Raw genomic sequence first — 18,726 nt, 5'->3', positions numbered from 1 at the left:
GTAAATCACATGGCTGGTTTCAAGGGTAGCCCTGCCTTTGATGGGATAGATCATGTTAGTGATCGGACTGGAGTAGGTGGCTCAGAGGGTGTATGGGACAGGTCTTGCATCTAGGTCTATGACAGGGCTATGAGCCATGAGGTAAGGGATTGGGAGCAGGGGTTGTGTAAGGATGGATGCGTATATTGTGTAGGTTTGGTTGACAGTGGAATACCAGTGTAGGAGGTGTGGGTGGATAGTGGACAGGACATTTATCATTTCAGGGCACAACAAGAGGTAATCTAAATGCTGGCAGAGAATGTAATTCAGTTGCTCCTGTCCTGGGTGGTAATAAGTTAGGAGGGGAATGCTCCTCTGTGGTCGGACTCTGGGACGTTTTGATGTTTTGGGAGATTGGAATGATAAGGCACAGGAGATTTGGTTTTTGTACAAGGTTGGGAGGGTAATTATGGTCAGTAAATGCGTCAGTGAGACTCTTAGTATATTCCAAGGGGGATTTCTTGTCACTGCAGATACGATGACCATGGATGGCTAGGCTGTATCGAAGGGAATTCTTGGTATGGAATTGGTGGAAGATGTTGGAGTGGAGTTATTGCTGGTGGTTAGTGGGCTTGACATGAACGGAGGTACTGATTTAGCCATCTTTGAGGTGAAGGTCAACTTCTAGGAAGCTGGCTTGTTGGACTGAATAGGACCAGGTGAAGCAAATGGAGGAATGTGGATATTGTGTCCTCACCTTCTATCCATATTGCAAAGATGTCATCAGTAAATCTGGACCAGGTGAGGGGTTTAGTATTCTGGGTTTTTAGGAAGAATTCTTCTAGATGGCCCTTGAATAGGTTGGCATTGGATGGTGCTATGTGGGTGCCCACAGCCGTACTCCGTATTTGTTTGTAGGTAATGCCTTCAAAAAAAGAAGTAATTGTGAGTGAGGATATAATTGGTCATGGCAACTAGGAAGGAGGTTGTTGCTGTGGAATCTATAGGGTGTTGAGAAAGGTGGTGTTAAATTGCAGTAAGGTCATGGGTATTAGGAATTTTAGTGTACAGGGAAGTGGCATCGATAGTGACAAGCAGGGCACCTGTGGTAAAGGGACAGGAACTGTGGAGAGTTGGAGTTTTTAAACTATTAGATAATTTGTCGGACTCAGGTGACGTAACATGCAAGTGACATTGGCATCGGAGACTGATACCGCTTTCTTTCCTTTGCTGCAGTTACCTGTGTACCTTGTTCCCAAGTCTCATAGGAATTGTAACAAATACTGTTGTGGTAGAGTTTTCATTAGTTTTTAATTATCATGGTCAGAAACTTTGCCAGCTCATACTTCACTCTGACTTGCAATGTTTTATGTTAAATGTCTGTTACACCTTTAAGTACACTGATCATATTGAAAATTACAATACCATTAAATATTCTTTATTAACATTTGAAATGTATCCCACATTGTTCAGTAGTGATACAAGAAATTATTAAAGTGTAGAGCATAGAAACAACATTGCAAAACCAAAAACAGTATATACTGATACTGCAGTGGTGGAATAAATTTTCTTAGCTGCTCTGATTAATTCTTACCATTGATTACAATAGGAAACAACAGCACGAGTTGTAAAATGCAGAAGAGACAAAAGAACAGTTTGTCTGTGCTACAGGGGTTGATAATATGCTGTGCCAGAAATGCTACTTACTATACAGTTGTGTGTTGTTAGTGACATAGAGAGTTAAATGATATTTTTGGTGATAAGTGTGTCAACAACATTTTAAAATGTTAAAAATGAGTGCCCACTTCACAAAATAATGTATTTGTCAAAGGTCAGTTTACTTGATGTAACTTCTGAAATTCTCCTGTCCCATTTCTTCTTGTAATTATGTCTGGGTGCGCAGCCATATCCTGTCGACATTCTTCACAATATTTTGACCAAGAGACATCCGGCCATCTTCAGAGCCCAGTTGCATTCACAGTATATATAGAAAATCTGGCACATGCGAAAAGTGCTGGCATCTCTTGGCACATGCGGACAGCGATGATGTGTGGGACAGATGGTGATGACGTATGGGACAGCTGAGTTGTGCATGCTGTCCTCAGTGGTGGAAGTGAGAGATGATCTGATCGTTAATTGTCAAATGACCGCATCAACTCCACTGTGACTGGCTAATTTTAATTATAGGATTCCAGTTTTTATCTAGCGGAAAGCCGTAGTCACGATTTATAGGATTTATTGGCGAGACTGATTTCCGCTGATTCTTTGATAACTATATCGCAGAAACTGGAGTTGAGTGTCCCATGGAAATACAGTGTTCTGCTACTGCTGATTTTGAACAGTTGCTGAAGATGGGTTTATCTTTCATGTTCTGTACAATGCTCCTGGATAGTTCGTGTTGTCTGGCGTATATATACAGCAACACACTTGCAGGGAATTTTGAAAATGCACACTTTCTTCAGTTGTAAGTCTTCTTTAATGAAGCCAACCAGAGCCAAGCTCTTCACTGGTGGACAGGAGATGACCTTGATGGAAGGAAACAGTTGATTTATAATCAGTGTCTTCACTGCATTGCTTCTTGTTTTAATAGTTGTTCATATGCACTGAGGACATTAATAACTGTAAATGTGTCTTCTAAAATAGGCAGAGTTTTTAGGAAAAATAAAATCAAGGTTATCCTATTTTCAGCAGCAAAAAGGTTGGCTCTGGTCGGACCTGTTAAAGACAACTTAAATAAAGAGCGGGCATTTACAAAATTCCATGAGTGTGGTGCTGCATATATAGCCAGATGACTCAAATTTTTCAGGAGTGTTGTACAGAAAAGAAAGATACACCTGTCTTTGGCAACCATTTAAGATCACGGACACTGTATTTCCATGGGTCATTCTATGGAATAAAATAGAACAAAATTTTAGCTCCAGTTTCCAGATTTTGGGATTTGGTAATCAAATAATCAGTGGAAACCAGTCTTGCTGATAATCATATAAATCGTGACAACGGCTTTCAACTGGATAAAAATTGGCATCCTATAAATTAAATTATCCAGTCACAGCATAATGGACAGTGTAATTTGATACTTAATGATTAGATCATTTCTCCCTTCCACCACTGAGGGCAGCACACACAACTCAACTGACCTGCACATGTAATCACCCAACACATGTGCCGAAAGACACCAGCACTATTCGCATGCGCAAGATTCGGCATAAATACCTTTGAATGCACCTGGACTCTTCAACAGTTGTCTACTAACATGAAGATGGCCAGACACATCAGGGCCAAAATATCATGGCAGAATGTAGGCGGCCCCTGGCATACAGGAAAGTTATTGAAGACCAATGTGCTCATTCATGGGTAATGAAGTTTTCTTATCAAGCTTATACATATTGTTTCACCAGAAAATTTGGATAAGTGTCTATGAAATATCATTCCAAGTTACAGCCATTTTTGCTTACTGGATAGCTGTAACCTATGTATCCATACCACAAGCTATCACCATCCGTTAAAAAATCTTTACCGAGGATTTTTATTGATATAGCTCTTACACTATTAGACAGGGAGTGTGTTGCCAAGGAGGTTAGACACTGAGAAGAAATTTCTAAGGAATCTGTATCTGGCTAATCAAATTGCACTAGTATTGTAATCAAAGTCCACAATGGTTTTTGAAGTGATTGACACAGAAACTGAAAAGAAAAAAAATAAGTCTTCTGTAATGTAAAAACACCTTAATTTGGACGTGTGCCTCTTATTTGCATGTGAGATGTATTAATTTTCGGCAATTTTTACTGTTGGCACATCGGTATAGTGTTAAACAGTTACATAGTTTGATTCTGTAAGTTTATTCACTTACTTGCTGTACCCTTCCCGAATGTGCTGAAGTGTAATTATTTGTATAATTATAAAATTGACCTTTCTGGTAAAGCCTGAATTGGCCTTAGCCAACTGTGTTCTCTGTTGAGGGTAACCCAGTATCCTAGAAGTGTAACAGTGGTTGGAAATATAACAGTGGATCGATGAATAATGGGTAGATACTCAAATCCATCTTGGATAAAAACCAAGTGTCGTGTGTATATTGTTTCTCACTTATCTATTTCTATAACCATACCACTTTCTGGTCCCAGTTCACTGTCTTTTGTATCTCTGTTTCTCATTAATCTGTAATTTCTCTCTCATCCATTTTCTGAAACTTGATTTTTTTTTAACTGTGCTTCTCCTACTTTAATGACTTTAAGTTTAGAGTGAGATCCAAATTGTCGACAGTCTGTGATGAATAATGAATTTGGCAGAACACAACATTAAGACGAAGCTCTTACATGGTTGATACCCTGAAGAGATTTTGCAAGTGAATTTTTTTGCGAAAGTCCCACATTCACCTTCAATAAAATATTTTATTTGCATTATTATTTATTTTTTGCATAAAGGCACTTAATGGTTTCAAACTGGTTTGGTTTGTTACAGAAATGGATAAAAGAAAATAAAGTTTTGCAAATTGTCCTGAGGGACTCACTCCATCAACCACAGTATGTTGAGAAATTAGAAAAAATTTTAAGGTTTGTTATCAAAGAGAGAGCATTAACTTTAGAAGATCTGGACAACGTGTGGGCTGCCCAAGCTGGGAAACATGAGGCTATAGTTAAAAACGTGCATGATCTCCTTGCCAAGTTAGCATGGGACTTTTCTCCGGAGCAACTGGATCACCTTTTTGTCTGTTTCCAGGTAAGTACTGTGGAGACAAATTATCCTCATGTGAAATATATAGACTCATAATACTGAACTATATTTTTTAGGTGGAATGTATATTATATTTAGATTACTCACCATTACATAAATTTTCTAGTCTAGCTGGACAAATGCTAACAAGAAGCAGCGAGAGAAACTGCTGGAGTTAATTCGGCGTCTTGCTGAAGATGATAAGGATGGTGTCATGGCACATAAGGTAATTAGGTAGCTATGTGTCTATTTAAAGTTATTTTAAAGAAGTCATTTTTGTCATTATGACTAGTCGTCAAGTATTGAATGTATAAACATCATATAAGCTATATTTTTTGGAGAGAAACTAGCTTCCTGTCAATCTCCTCAATTAATTAAAATTTTCTTATTCTTGCTAGTGCTGTAATAAAACTTACAATTGTTTGAATCTAGTGTGGCTCATTGCATTTGTTTGTCATGCTTCAACTGCCACTCACTGTACCATGCAGACATTCATAAATGTCATATCTTCCACATCATCACAGCATTTCATGTAGGCTAAACCAAAGAAAATGCTACGCCAGAGAACAACTTAAGTGTTATGGTATTTGTGCTTTAATGGTGTACTTTCGACTGTTCAGAACCATTGTTGATTCCTTTTTTCTGCATGATGTTTAGATGGCCAGCCCACTATTCTTATTCAGTAGCTGTAAGCTGTTTTATATGTAGTAGATGCTTGGACTAACACTATGCTGTATATGCTTGAATGAATCCATCACATAACTTTGCTGTTACAGATACCTGTTGCGCATAGTGCAGTCTCTGATAATTCTTACATCCTAGACTGTTAAATCGCGACTCGTCTACACTGCTATGTCTTTGCTAAATGACACATATGGCAATAAAAAAATACTTATTAAATATAACTAAGGAAGCAGAAAAGGAATGAGGATGGTGTTGAGTACTTGTACCAGTGGGAATCGACCAGTATTCAGTCTGTGTGGTCTGGGAAAATTTGAATTGGAGCAACTTTCAGCTCCTATGGAAGCTCCTTTATAGTGTCTGCCTGCTTAGCTGGATGGTAACATGCTTGCCTCCCAAGCACTGGGCCCAGGTTTGATTCCCGGCCAGGTTTGAGATTTTCTCCGCTCGTGGACTGGGTGTTGTGTTGTCCTCATCATTGGCCACAAGCCTCCCATAGTGGCATCGACTGAACTATGACTTGAACTTGGTGGCCAAACCCAAATGGGACCTCTCAGCCAACAATGCCACATGATCATTTCATTTATTTATTTCTTAAAAACAATGATTCCAAGACTTACCAAGCGGGAAAGCGCCGGTAGATAGGCACAATAAATAAAACGCACAAACACACACACAGAATTTCTAGCTTTCGCAACCGGCGGCTGCTTCGTCAAGAACGAGGGAAGGAAAAGGAAAGATGAAAGGATAAAACCCATATCCTTTCATCTTTCCTTTTCCTTCCCTCGTTCCTGACGAAGCAACCGCTGGTTGCGAAAGCTCGAAATTCTGTGTGTGTGTGTGTGTGTGTGTGTGTGTGTGTGTGTGTGTGTGTGTGTGTGTGTGTGCGTGCGTGCGTGCGTGCGTGCGTGCGTGTGCGTTTTATTTATTGTACCTATCTATCGGTGCTTTCCCGCTTGGTAAGTCTTGGAATCTTTGTTTTTAATATATTTTTCCCATGTGGAAGTTTCTTTCTATTTTATTTACATTTATTTATTTATTTTTTCATTACATTTTTCTTTTGTAGTGACACTTCAGAACAACACACTTTTTAAATCATTAGTTATGCTGCCCACATGATTTGCTCCTGCATTTGCACCTTTCCAAGAAAATGCTTATTGTAAGTGATTAATCTCATATTTGAATAGACAAATATTATTACAAGGACTTTACCATGTGAAATGATGATGACCAGAAGCAGTATTTTAATCATTGTGTGCTATTTTTTTTTCCCAGGTGCTCACACTGTTTTGGAATTTGGCACATTCTGACGATGTGCCAACAGAAATTATGGACCAAGCACTGACAGCTCATGTCAAAATTTTAGATTATAGTTGTTCGCAAGAGAGAGATGCACAGAAAACGGTGTGGCTGGACAAATGTGTTGAAGAGCTGAAAACAGGGGACAAATGGGCATTGCCTGCATTGAAGCAGATAAGAGAAATTTGCTGTCTGTATGAACCATCGCCAAATATGAATCACAGTCAGCGTGGCCATCACATGTACTATAGGTAAGTGCTTCTTTGTCGTTCAATAGCCTTCTATTGAACTGGCTGTGTTCCCTGACTCATGTCTCTGAACTTTCCATCTGTGGTTCTAGATTTGTGAATTTTTGGCCTTATTAATGTCGGTTTTAAATTAATGTCGGTTTTAAATTATTTATTCCCATCTGCCTCTGAATATTTAAAACAATTTGCAATATCTGAGATATGTGTGGGAGATGTGTTTCGAAGTTTTACTTCTCCGAGAAAGTAGTATTTTGGGATTTTGAGAGCAATCTTTGATATTACACATTCATTGATTACAGTGTATCCCATGAGAATTTCCTTCCCGCTCTCCCCTCCCCTCCCCTTTCTGCTATCTATTCCCTATCTAAGTAAAGAATCCTATGATGGTAGGCATAAAACATAATCCAGAATTGTACTGAATGCTTTAATTGAAAATTATTTTGAGCAATTAGTTCAGGAGCGAGTGTGAAATTCAAATGGTTGCAATTAACATACTGGACATAGTGCAAATAGTGTCTCATGAGAGATGCGGCAGTTAGTTGTAGTGAAAATGAATACAATAACTTCCAAATCCACTAAAAGTAAATGTAAAGTATCTCTCTCTAAAAAATATGATTAAATTTCACTTAATGCATTTCTAAAAATACACTATTTCTTCAATACTAATTGTGTAAGTGCCGTGCCGGCCAGATGTGGCTCAAATTCAAAGAAACAGTGTTGATAACTATAGAGAGTTTTCTATCAAGTAAATTGAGATACTGAACAGATCCCTCATTGTACACAAAACAGGTCATGACATTATTGCAGAAGCAATGAAGAAAGTATGCTAGATTGACAAGTACACTAAATCTCAAAGATTGCTGACATTTACAGATGCTCAAAACTTAGTTTGTACTCCAGTCTGAGATGCTTCCAATAGTTTTCACAACAAACGCTGTCTCGAAATATGGCAGAAAATAGAGAGATTCTGGTCATATCTGAAGAAAATGGCAAGACACAGTCTAATACCTTCACCGAGGCTTAACTGGCAATGACTCCTTGATAGGCTGTTGACCATTGCTACCCTCAACACCCATTGGTTATGATTATTCAGGATCTCCTCAGTGACCTCCACCATGCTGGATGATCGGTCATCTTGCGATCCCAGGGAATGAACGTGCTGACTGGTTGGCCAAGGTGGCTACCAGGATGCTGACTTTGGAGTTGGGGGGTTCCAGAATTGGACCTTCAGTCGAATCTACACAGACAGTTGTTGAAGTCTTGGAATGCGGTTTGGTGTGCCCTAGTTTCTCTGAATAAACTGCAAACCCTAAAGGAGACCACAGAATGTGGCAGTCCTCCCATCGTGCTTCTCATAAAGAATCTGCTACCTTCAGTCAGCTTCGCATTGGCCACACTTGGCTTCTTAAAACAGGAGGCTTTGGATTCATGTTCACTAACCATTTCAAGCTTCACAAGAACCAGCATCTAATCTGCCCGATCGTAAATAGCATAGGGAGTGCCCACCACAAGTTAGCTAGACATTTACAAAGTAAACTCAAGGAGTTTTTTTTACTTTTGGCAGTAATTTTTCCTTTAAGGGTAGGCAAGATCTGATTAGTAAAATGAAAGTGGTCAAACGCTCTCCTAGTACTAGATTGTTATCCTTTGATGATACAAGCCTGTACATGAACATCCCAATTGACGTGACACTTGAAATCATTGGAAAGAACTTATTACTGTATAAAAATTTATCTGAGAGGCAAATTACAGAACTGATAAGTTTTTTAAAGGTAATGTTTAAGTACAATTATTTTGCTTTTAACGGTAAATTGTATGTTCAATCCTTCAGCCTTGCGATGGCTAATCTCTTAGCTGGCATCATCACTGACATTTTCATTAACTCCCTTGAAGATGGCTTTTTCAAGACAGTCAGAATTAGTGAGTAAAATACAGTTTTACGTAGGGTATGTAGATAACCTAATTTTTGCATTTGATGGAACTGACCAAGAATTAGATTTGTTATTTAACACCTTTAACGGCTTCCACAAGAAAATTAAATTCACAAAAGAAATTCAAAATAAGAATGGTGACCTAAATTTCCTTCATCTGAAATTACACATACAGAATGACAGTGTCAGTTTCGATGTTCGTAGTAAGACAACATACTCTGATAATATTCCATCAGGTTCTTCCCACCTTCAGGCTCGTAAAGTTGCATTTTTCCACTCAGCAGTAAATTGTGCTTTAACAACACCTCTTTTTCCATACAATTTTCAGAAAGAAAGTAATTTAAGACTATTGCTAGCAATAATGGTTCAAAACAAGACATAGTTGACCAAATACTTAGCAAAAAAGGGCAAATAAAAAAAATTTCAACACTAGGTAACAAACTGAAGAGTAATGATGAGGGAAATGGCAAGTCTGTTTCGATAACATTTCTAGGTAATGTGTCCTACAGCATTAGCCGTCTTCTGACTATAAAATATGGCTGTAAAGTTACTTTCTCTATGAACAGTAGTGTGAAGAAAAATTTAGTACATACATTAAAAATTGAATAAGATTCTTGTCACTAATTCCGGTGTCTGTAAAGATTGCCCTAGATATTATAAAGGGCAGATGGATAGAGCTATAGCAAGATATAAGGAGCACCCGTTGTGCAAGAAAGAGGGATATGTGCATAATTCTTCATTTGACGAACACTTACTTATTTCAGGCCCTTCTTCAAGGAAATTAGAAGAAACCATAGCTTTACTTAAGTTAAAAAGGCTGGAATTAAATTTCTTAGAACAACTTGAAATTCATAAACGCATTGCTAAGCGAGACAGTAACATTTTGAACTATCAGTTGCAGCTCACTGCTCATGGTCACGTAATACATATATACAATCTGACAATATCAAGAAACATGCTGTTTTCCTCAAAATATATTTTTCTACTATTGAGCTCCTGACATTTCATATCACTGGGTTTCATTTTTTGTGGCCTTGTCAACACATGTTGATACAGTTTGGTACAGTTTAATATAAGATTCTGTTTTTATGTTGTGATGTAACTTTTTGTTGTGATGTAACATTTTATGTTGTGATGCAACTTTATCCCTTCATTATGTCCTTCACCTTTTTGGTAACAGACGTAAACTTTGTCATCTGTTATCTTCTGCACACTAAAACTACGCGCAGTATCACTGTGCCACATAAATGTACTACAGATTTTATATTTAATGTAAACTTCTAAAATTGTAGCATTTGTTGGTGGCCTTCTACAATAAATTGCCATATTGCCTTAATGTAAAATTATGCTACTTAATATCAGCAAGACACAGTGCTTACACGCATGTGTATAGCACCCATTGCTTTCCCATTTTTCTTATTACTGAAGCTTCCATAGTGCTAAGCAGAAGTTTTTTCCTATAGTGAGGCTGTTTTAGCGTGCACTTCTTTCCCTATTGCATTTGTAACAGTGTTCTTTTGGAAACAAAACTCTTATCTTCTGCACCCTGAATTTATTTACAATATTACTCCGTCAACAAATGTATTAATAATTTTATACAGAATGTACACCTGTAATTTTTTATATTTTTAATAGCCTTGTACAGGAATTTTCATACTTAATTAATTATAAACACAACCAAGGCACGGTTCTTATGCTTGTGTATTTAGCACCCTGTGTAGCCTAATTTTGTTGGTTGCCTCAGTCTGTATATTCGTACCAGTTGGCCTTAGTCACTGACATAAGGTATGTGTAATGTACACAAATATTTTATCGTGTGAAACCTATTGCATCATGTGCTGTAATAAGTGACTACGTTTACTTCTCAAATATTTTTCTATTAAAAAAAATATTTTGTAACTGTTGTGTGCCTTTTTAGTGCCATCACTTCTGAAGAATATACTTTTACAAATATCAAAACCATGGTCAAGGGATAATAAACCTTTATTTGTAACTGATGGCTGATTTTTCAATCTATTTTGGACTACATAGTTGCTGTTTCGCAGCCATGTTTAAGAGTACGAAATAATCTTTCAATATTATCTGTGCAACGATATTGAAAATGTATTTTTCATTAAAGTACATAATTTTTTGTGGATGGTAATAGTCATATAAATATTTAAGAAAGCTCCGTGTTATGCTACAGGTAAAATCATTCAGGTGAAGACATAAATGATAGAAGGGATTATAATAAAAATGAAATTCCAGCAAAAGGAAGAACAGAAATAATGAAGGCAATAAATGCACAAAATGATGTAGGCATCACATGACACTCAGAAATATTTTTTTGTCAATTACTTAAAAATGAGGACCAACAATGGTGAATGGCTGCAGGATTTGGTATCTTGGATCTTAACTTAAATCACTTTATAAATGGTTTCAGAAAGTCAATCCCACCACTTGGGACTACTCCTTGGTTGCAGTTGAATGAAACAGATTATGTCCTGAAAGAGGTTGTAATTTAAACATTAACCAATGAGGGTAATGGAATTCAGTTGAATTAAATCAGGTGATGCTAAGGAAATTACATTAGGATTGAGACACTAAAAGTAGCAGATGAATTTTTCCGTCTCAGAAACAAAATAAGTGATGATATTCGAAGTAGAGAGGATATAAAATGCAGAGTGGCAACAGTGAGAAAAACAATTTTGACAAAGTGACAGTAGTAAACATTGAATAAAAATCTAAATTTAGGTAGTCTTACTTTACATATATTTTACACAACAGACCTATTTCAGTTTACTGTCGTTATCAAATGATGTCTAGTTGGATATGATGACCATACTGCATTTATAATAAACGTTTTCTGTCATTTCTTGGTAAGCATAATACTGTTTATTGTTTTGAAACATTTGTCAGATATTTTGACAGTTCTTTACTAGGATGCTATTGTAGGAGGCTCTGAAACACATGATAGCATAGTAAAGTACTTTCAAACTTCAACTGTCAAATATTTGACAAAAACATATATTTTTACATTTCGTAACAACAAAAAGTATTGTACTTACCAAAAGATGACACAAAAAAAAATTTACTATAGATGCAGTATGGCCGTCACTTCCAGGTAGACGTCGCTTGATAATTGCAGTAGGCTGATGCAGTCATGTCATGTAAAATATTAAAAATGTGTTACCTTATTGTAGCTAGTTTTGGAGCATTCATTTTCATCATGTTTCCTACTGAAGTAGGAATACTTTTCCGAATTTGTTTAGAATGTAACCTCATTTAGAAGTGAAACATGAGTGATAAACGAGAAGCAAAATGAAGCTTTTGAAATTTAATGTTACAGAACGTTAGGTGAGTAGGCTGAATAACTAATTGGGAGATAATCAGTTGGATTAGGGGAAAAGAGTCATAGCACTTCAATAAAAGAACAGCCGGCCGTGGTGGTCTAGCGGTTCTAGGCGCTCAGTCCGGAACCGCGCGACCGCTACGGTCACAGGTTTGAATCCTGCCTCGGGCATGGATGTGTGTGATGTCCTTAGGTTAGTTAGGTTTAAGTAGTTCTAAGTTCTAGGGGACTGATGACCACATATGTTAAGTCCCATAGTGCTCAGAGCCAGCCAATAAAAGAACAACTCAGTTGATAGGACACTTCCTGAAACATCAGGGAATTTTCCGTTTGATAAGGGAGGGAAGTGGGGGATGGGTAGGAGGTTGTAATAGAGGGAGACAAAAGGCTCAGATACACCAAACAAGTTCAGGTAGATGAGGCTTGCTATAGTTATGAAGAGCTGATTAGGCTTTTACCGGGTGGACTAGCATTAAGAACTGCCTCCAACCAATCTTCGAATTGAAGACCACACATCAAGGTGAACAAATTGCCGTCTGTGATAGACCAGCAAGTCCCTGTATAGTTTTCATTCACATAATAGTGGGACATATACACTGAAGAGCCAAAGAAACTGATACCCCAGCATGCAGAAGTGCCACAACATGACATGGCATGGACTCAACTAATGTCTGAAGTAGTGCTGGAGGGAACTGACACCGTGAATCTTGCAGGGATGCCCAAAAATTGGTAACAGTACATGAGGGCGGAGACCTCATCTGTACTGCACATTGCAAGGCATCCCAAATGTGCTCAATAATATTCATGTTTGGGGAGTTTGGTGTCCAGCGGAGGTGTTTAAACTCAGAAGGATGTTCCTGGAGCCACTCTGTAGCAATACTGGATGTTTGGGGTGTCGCATTGTCATGCTGGAATTGCCAAAATCCGTCAGAATGCCCAACGGATATGAACGGATGCAGGTGATCAGATAGGATGCTCGTACGTGTCACCTGTCAGTCGTATCTAGACATATTAGGGGTCCCATATCACTCCAACCACACACACCCCACACTATTACATAGACTCCACCAGCTTGTACAGTCCCCTGCTGACATGCAGGGTCCGTAGATTCATGAGATTATCTCCATACCCATACACGTTCATCTGCTTGATACAATTTGAAATGAGATTCATCTGACCAGGCAAAATGTTTCCAGTCATCAACAGCCCATTGTCAGTGGTGGTGGTGGTGGTGGTGGTGGTGGTGGTGGTGGTGGTCACAGGCTACAGGTAAAGCTTTTTGTTGTGCAGTCATCAACGGCCCATGAGTGGGCCTTCAGCTTCAAAGGCCCATATTGATGATGATCCCTTGAATAGTTTGCACACTGACACTTAATGGCCCAGCATTGAAATCTTCATCTATTTGTGGAAGGTTTGCACTTTTGTCATGTTGAGCGATTCTCTTCAGTCTTCATTGGTTCCGTTCTTGCAGGATCTTTCCAGCCACAGCGTTGTTGGAGATTTGATGTTTTACTAGGTTCCTGATATTCACAGTACACTTGTGACATGGTCATACAGGAAAATCGCCACTACTTCATTATGTTGAAGATGCTGTGTCCCATCGCTTATGTGCCAACTGGAACACACAGGTGTTGGTGACTGCAGCACCATATTCTGCCTGTTTACATATCTTCTTTGGTGCTTCAGTGCACATAGGTCTCCTTTTCTTTCAGCGTACGCATCGCTTGCATAAGGGTAACACCACTGTTCTTAACTGCACTTTGGTGGCAGTGTAGGGGGGGGCATACTTTACCAACACACGAGCGATACCTTCTTTCATTATAGATCACCAATGTATACCTTAATTCATAAGTGCAGCTAAGCTCTTCCCTTTCATAAAGCATTTGGCGGTGGTGAGTTGTATAGCTAATGTATCACATGCAAAATAATTATTTCTGTATTAAATGTTTACTTGCTTCTTCTTGAAGCATAAATTGCTAATTGTCCTCCTCCTCCTCCTCCTCCTCCTCCTCCTCCTCCATACACCCACCTTTCCCCCACCATAAACAAGCATGTCTGTTATGTACAATTGACTAAGATTTTAGTTAATTCCATTCTCTTCTGGCTCCTACTTTCTGAATGTACATATTTCGGTTCCACAGGCAAGAAGTTATAGAGAGACTACAAAGTCAACATAGTCTGGTAATTTTGGTTACAAACAGCTTAACGACATACATGGAGAAGATAAGGAATACTGTTAAGGGTAAGAAGACAAGTGAAACATGAATCTTAAATCAGAAGTTATACTTTTTTTTTTTTTTTTAGATAGCATTCTCAATTCTTTACCTTTTGTCATTTTCTACTTCCACAGAGAACCCAGATATTGATCCAAATAATTATTATCCAGACGGGAGATATAACCACAATCAGCAGGTGCAAGAGCGATTAAATTTCCTTCGATTTTTGTTAAAGGTACGTGTGTACATCTTTATGTAGTATTGTATTGTGAACTATCAATAAAGTAAATGAAAGTCCAGATTTGTCATTTCAGTATGCGTACTTTTATATATCAAATCAGTATGTGTGTGTGTGTGTGTGTGTGTGTGTGTGTGTGTGTGTGTGTGTGTGTGTGTGTGTGTGTGTGTGTCTGCGTCTGTGTGCACACACGAGCGTGGGTGCGTTATTTTTTTTAATTAAAAATAATACCTATGCCGCACCAGCAAGGACAATTTCTTTTGGGATCTGTGGAAGGTACATTAGCATAAATTAATTTTTTGTAAATATTTACTGTGTGTTCCTGTTTTCTGCTATGTTCCAAATCCCAGAATATCTCACCACTATGGATCAATTGGAATGAAAAGTACACCTTGTCTTCTTTTCTTCTTTTGGTATTCAACCCTGAGGTTGGTTTGCAGCAGAGCGCCATTCCTCTCTTCTGTCTGCCTTCCTTTTCATTTCCACATATGTGTTACATCCAATGTAATTCATGATCTGTTGCGTGGATGATATCCTTGGTCACCCCTGCTGATTCCTTCCCTCAATATCTCCTCCTGCTATTGTTGCAGTGATGTTGTGTCGTAGGATGTGCCCTACAAGTTTGTCTCTTCTTGTTTGGTTGTGCCTCCACAGAGATATGGCTTCCTGTACTCTTCTAAGCACCTCTTCATTTGTTACTTTGTCTCTCCAGCTGATTTTCATCATCCTTCTATAGCACCACATGTCCAGGGCCTCTAGCCATCTTCTCTCTTTTCTTCCAATTGTCCAAGTTTCACATCCGTGTAGGGCCACACTCCAAATGAAACATTTCATGATACGTTTCCTTATTTTCAGACTGATGTTGTTGCTGGTGAGTACATTCATTCTCTGGTTAAATGCAATTTTGGTCTTTTGTATTCAGGTCACAATTTCTTTCCGACTTCGACCATCTCTTGTGATTTTGCTTCCCAGGTAAGTAAATTCCTCTACTACTTCCAGCTCCTCTCTTCCAATTTTCATTCTCAGAGGTTCATATTCTGCTCCTATACTGCATATCATCACTTTAGTCTTTTTCTTGTTTATTCTCATTCCATACTGATTAGAGGAAATCCTCAGAACAATGGAAAAAATTCTACGCAGATCTTCTTTTGTCTCTGTGACTATAGCAATATCATCTGCATAAAGTAGCATGTCTATCTTCTGCCTATTAATTTTGATCTCCACCTCAGTAGTTTCTCGAACTTGGTCTATGGCTTCCTGGATGCAAGCATTGAATATAAAAGGAGAGAGATCATATCCTTGCCTTACCTCTTTTCTAATGTTTGCTTCTTGTTCATGGTGACAGTTCCTAATCACTGCCACCTCATTCTTATAGAAACTGAGTATCACGCTGATGTCTTTGTACTTCATTCCATTTTTCCTCAACACTCTGGTCATCTCTTGCCAGATAACGTTATCAGATGCCTTTTCCATGTCTACAAAGGCAATATAAGTAGGCTTATTTTTCTGTAATTGCTTTTTGATAATGAGTCTCAGTGCCACAATCGCTTCTCTTGTCCCCAATCCCCTCCTGAAATCAAACTGATCTTCACTCAGCATATCCTCCACTTTCTCTCCAGTTCTTGTCAGAACTATTTTTATGAGAATTTTTGATGCATGTGATATTAGGCTTAGAGTTCGGTCTGTTAGCATTTTGTAGCTGCTACCTTCTTTGGTATAGGAACAGTGATACATTTCTGGAAGTCTGTCAGTATCTCTCCTGTGTTATAGATGGACCTAATAAGTTTAAGCAGCATCATTTTCATGCTGTCACCAGCATTCTTTATTAGTTCTGCAGGGATGTCATCAATACCCGTTGTTTGGTTGTCCCATAGTTCTTACAGAGCTCTGTCAAATTATTCTTGCAGAATGTCACCTCCCTTGTCATCTTTGTCTACTTGCTCTTGTCTTCCTGTTACCTGGCATACAACTTCTCTATGCATTCTTTCCATCTCTTCACCAAACAGCATTTTCTCCTCTTTATTTTCTATTGTGCCAGAGAGTGTTGTTTTATGTTTGTTAAAAAATTTATTTGTTGTTTTGTAGGCTAAATCAGTTCTTCTGATTTGCGTATTTTCTTCCACATCCCTGCACATTTCCTCAAGAAAATTTTCTTTTGCTTTCATAGCTTCCCTATTGACTAAATTCCTTAGTCTTCTGTATTCAGCTTTTCCTTGTTCACCAGTTGTGTTTTTGAATAATCTTCTGTTTTCCATAAGCTCAATAATATCTGCTGTAATTCATTTCCTCTTGTTTTTGGGTTCAATTCTTCCAACTATCTTTTTTGCTGCTTTGCATATGTTGTCGTTGTCGTCATATTCGTCTTCAGCCCTGAGACTGGTTTGATGCAGCTCTACGTGCTACTCCATCCTGTGCAAGCTTCTTCATCTCCCAGTACTTACTGCAATCTACATCATTCTGAATCTGCTTAGTGTATTCATCTCTTGGTCTCCCTCTACGATTTTTACCCTCCGTGCTGCTCTCCAATGCTACATTTGTGATCCCTTGATGCCTCAGAACATGTCCTACCAACCGGTCCCTTCTTCTTGTCAAGTTGTGCCACAAACTCCTTTTCTCCCCAATTCTATTCAATACCTCCTCATTAGTTATGTGAACTACCCGTCTAATCTTCAGCATTCTTCTGTATCACCACATTTCAAAAGCTTCTATTCTCTTCTTGTCCAAACTAGTTATCATCCATGTTTCCCTTCCATACATGGCTACACTCCATACAAATACTTTCAGAAACAACGTCATGACACTTAAATCTATACTCAATGTTAACAAATTTCTCTTATTCAGAAATGCTTTCCTTGCCATTGCCAGTCTACATTTTATATCCTCTCTACTTCGACCATCATCAGTTATTTTGCCCCCAAAGTAGCAAAACTCCTTTACTACTTTAAGTGTCTCATTTCCTAATCTAATTTCCCTCAGCATCACATGACTTAATTCGACTACATTCCATTATCCCCGCTTTGCTTTTCTTGATATTCATCTTATATCCTCCTTTCAAGACACTGTCCCTTCCGTTCAACTGCTCTTCCAAGTCTGTTGCTGTCTCTGACAGAATTACAGTGGCATCGGCGAACCTCAACGTTTATATTTCTTCTCCATGGACTTCAATACCTACTCCCAATTTTTCTTTTGTTTCCTTTACTGCTTGCTCAATATACAGATTGAATAACATCGGGAACAGGCTACAACCCTGTCTCACTCCCTTCCCAACCACTGCTTCCCTTTCATGCCCCTCAACTCTTATAACTGCCATCTGGTTTCTGTACAGATTGTAAATAGCCTTTTGCTCCCTGTATTTTACCCCTGCCACATTTAGAATTTGAAAGAGAGTATTCCAGTCAACATTGTCAAAAGCTTTCTCCAAGTCCACAAATGCTAGAAACGTAGGTTTGCCTTTCTTTAATCTATTTTCTAAGATAAGTCGTAGGGTCAGTATTGCATCACGTGTTCCAACATTTCTGCGGAATCCAAACTGATCTTCGCCGTGGTCGGCTTCTACCAGCTTTTCCATTCGTCTGTAAAGAATTCACGTTAGTATTTTGCAGCTGTGACTTATTAAACTGATAGTTCGGTAATTTTCACATCTGTCAACACCTGCTTTCTTTGGGATTGGAATTATTATATTCTTCTTGAAGTCTGAGGGTATTTCGCCTGTCTCGTACATCTTGCTCATGGTAGAGTTTTGTCAGGACTGGCTCTCCCAAGGCCGTCAGTAGTTCCAATGGAATGTTGTCTACTCCCGGGGCCTTGTTTCGACTCAGGTCTTTCAGTGCTCTGTCAAAATCTACACGCAGTATCGTATCTCCCATTTCATCTTCATTTACATCCTCTTCCATGTCAATAATATTATCCTCAAGTACGGTATTTACTCGAATCTAAGCCGCACCTGAAAAATCAGACACGAATTCAAGGGAAACAAAATTCCCGTATCTAAGCCGCACCTGAAATTTGAGACTCGAAATTCAAAGGGAGAGAAAAGTTTTAGGCCGCACCTCCAAATCAAAAAAGTTGACCATTGTAATACTAGACACAATTT

General features: G+C 38.5%; 1 protein-coding gene across 14 annotated transcripts in view; it reads left to right on the top strand.

Moving 5' to 3' along the window:
- LOC126335092 (probable ubiquitin carboxyl-terminal hydrolase FAF-X) overlaps positions 1-18,726 on the top strand; it is a 316,568-nt gene that overhangs the window by 86,486 nt on the left and 211,356 nt on the right. For all 14 annotated transcript variants that reach the window (XM_049997991.1, XM_049997988.1, XM_049997999.1 and 11 more), the window contains 5 exons: positions 4,438-4,695; positions 4,817-4,915; positions 6,646-6,920; positions 14,321-14,421; positions 14,530-14,630. In XM_049997991.1, coding sequence (XP_049853948.1) covers positions 4,438-4,695; positions 4,817-4,915; positions 6,646-6,920; positions 14,321-14,421; positions 14,530-14,630 — 834 coding nt within the window. The remainder of the gene's footprint in view (positions 1-4,437; positions 4,696-4,816; positions 4,916-6,645; positions 6,921-14,320; positions 14,422-14,529; positions 14,631-18,726) is intronic.

Source organism: Schistocerca gregaria, chromosome 2 (genome assembly GCF_023897955.1).
Source record: "Schistocerca gregaria isolate iqSchGreg1 chromosome 2, iqSchGreg1.2, whole genome shotgun sequence".
NCBI classification, from domain to species: domain Eukaryota; kingdom Metazoa; phylum Arthropoda; class Insecta; order Orthoptera; family Acrididae; genus Schistocerca; species Schistocerca gregaria.
This window is presented reverse-complemented; position numbering and strand designations above follow the sequence as displayed.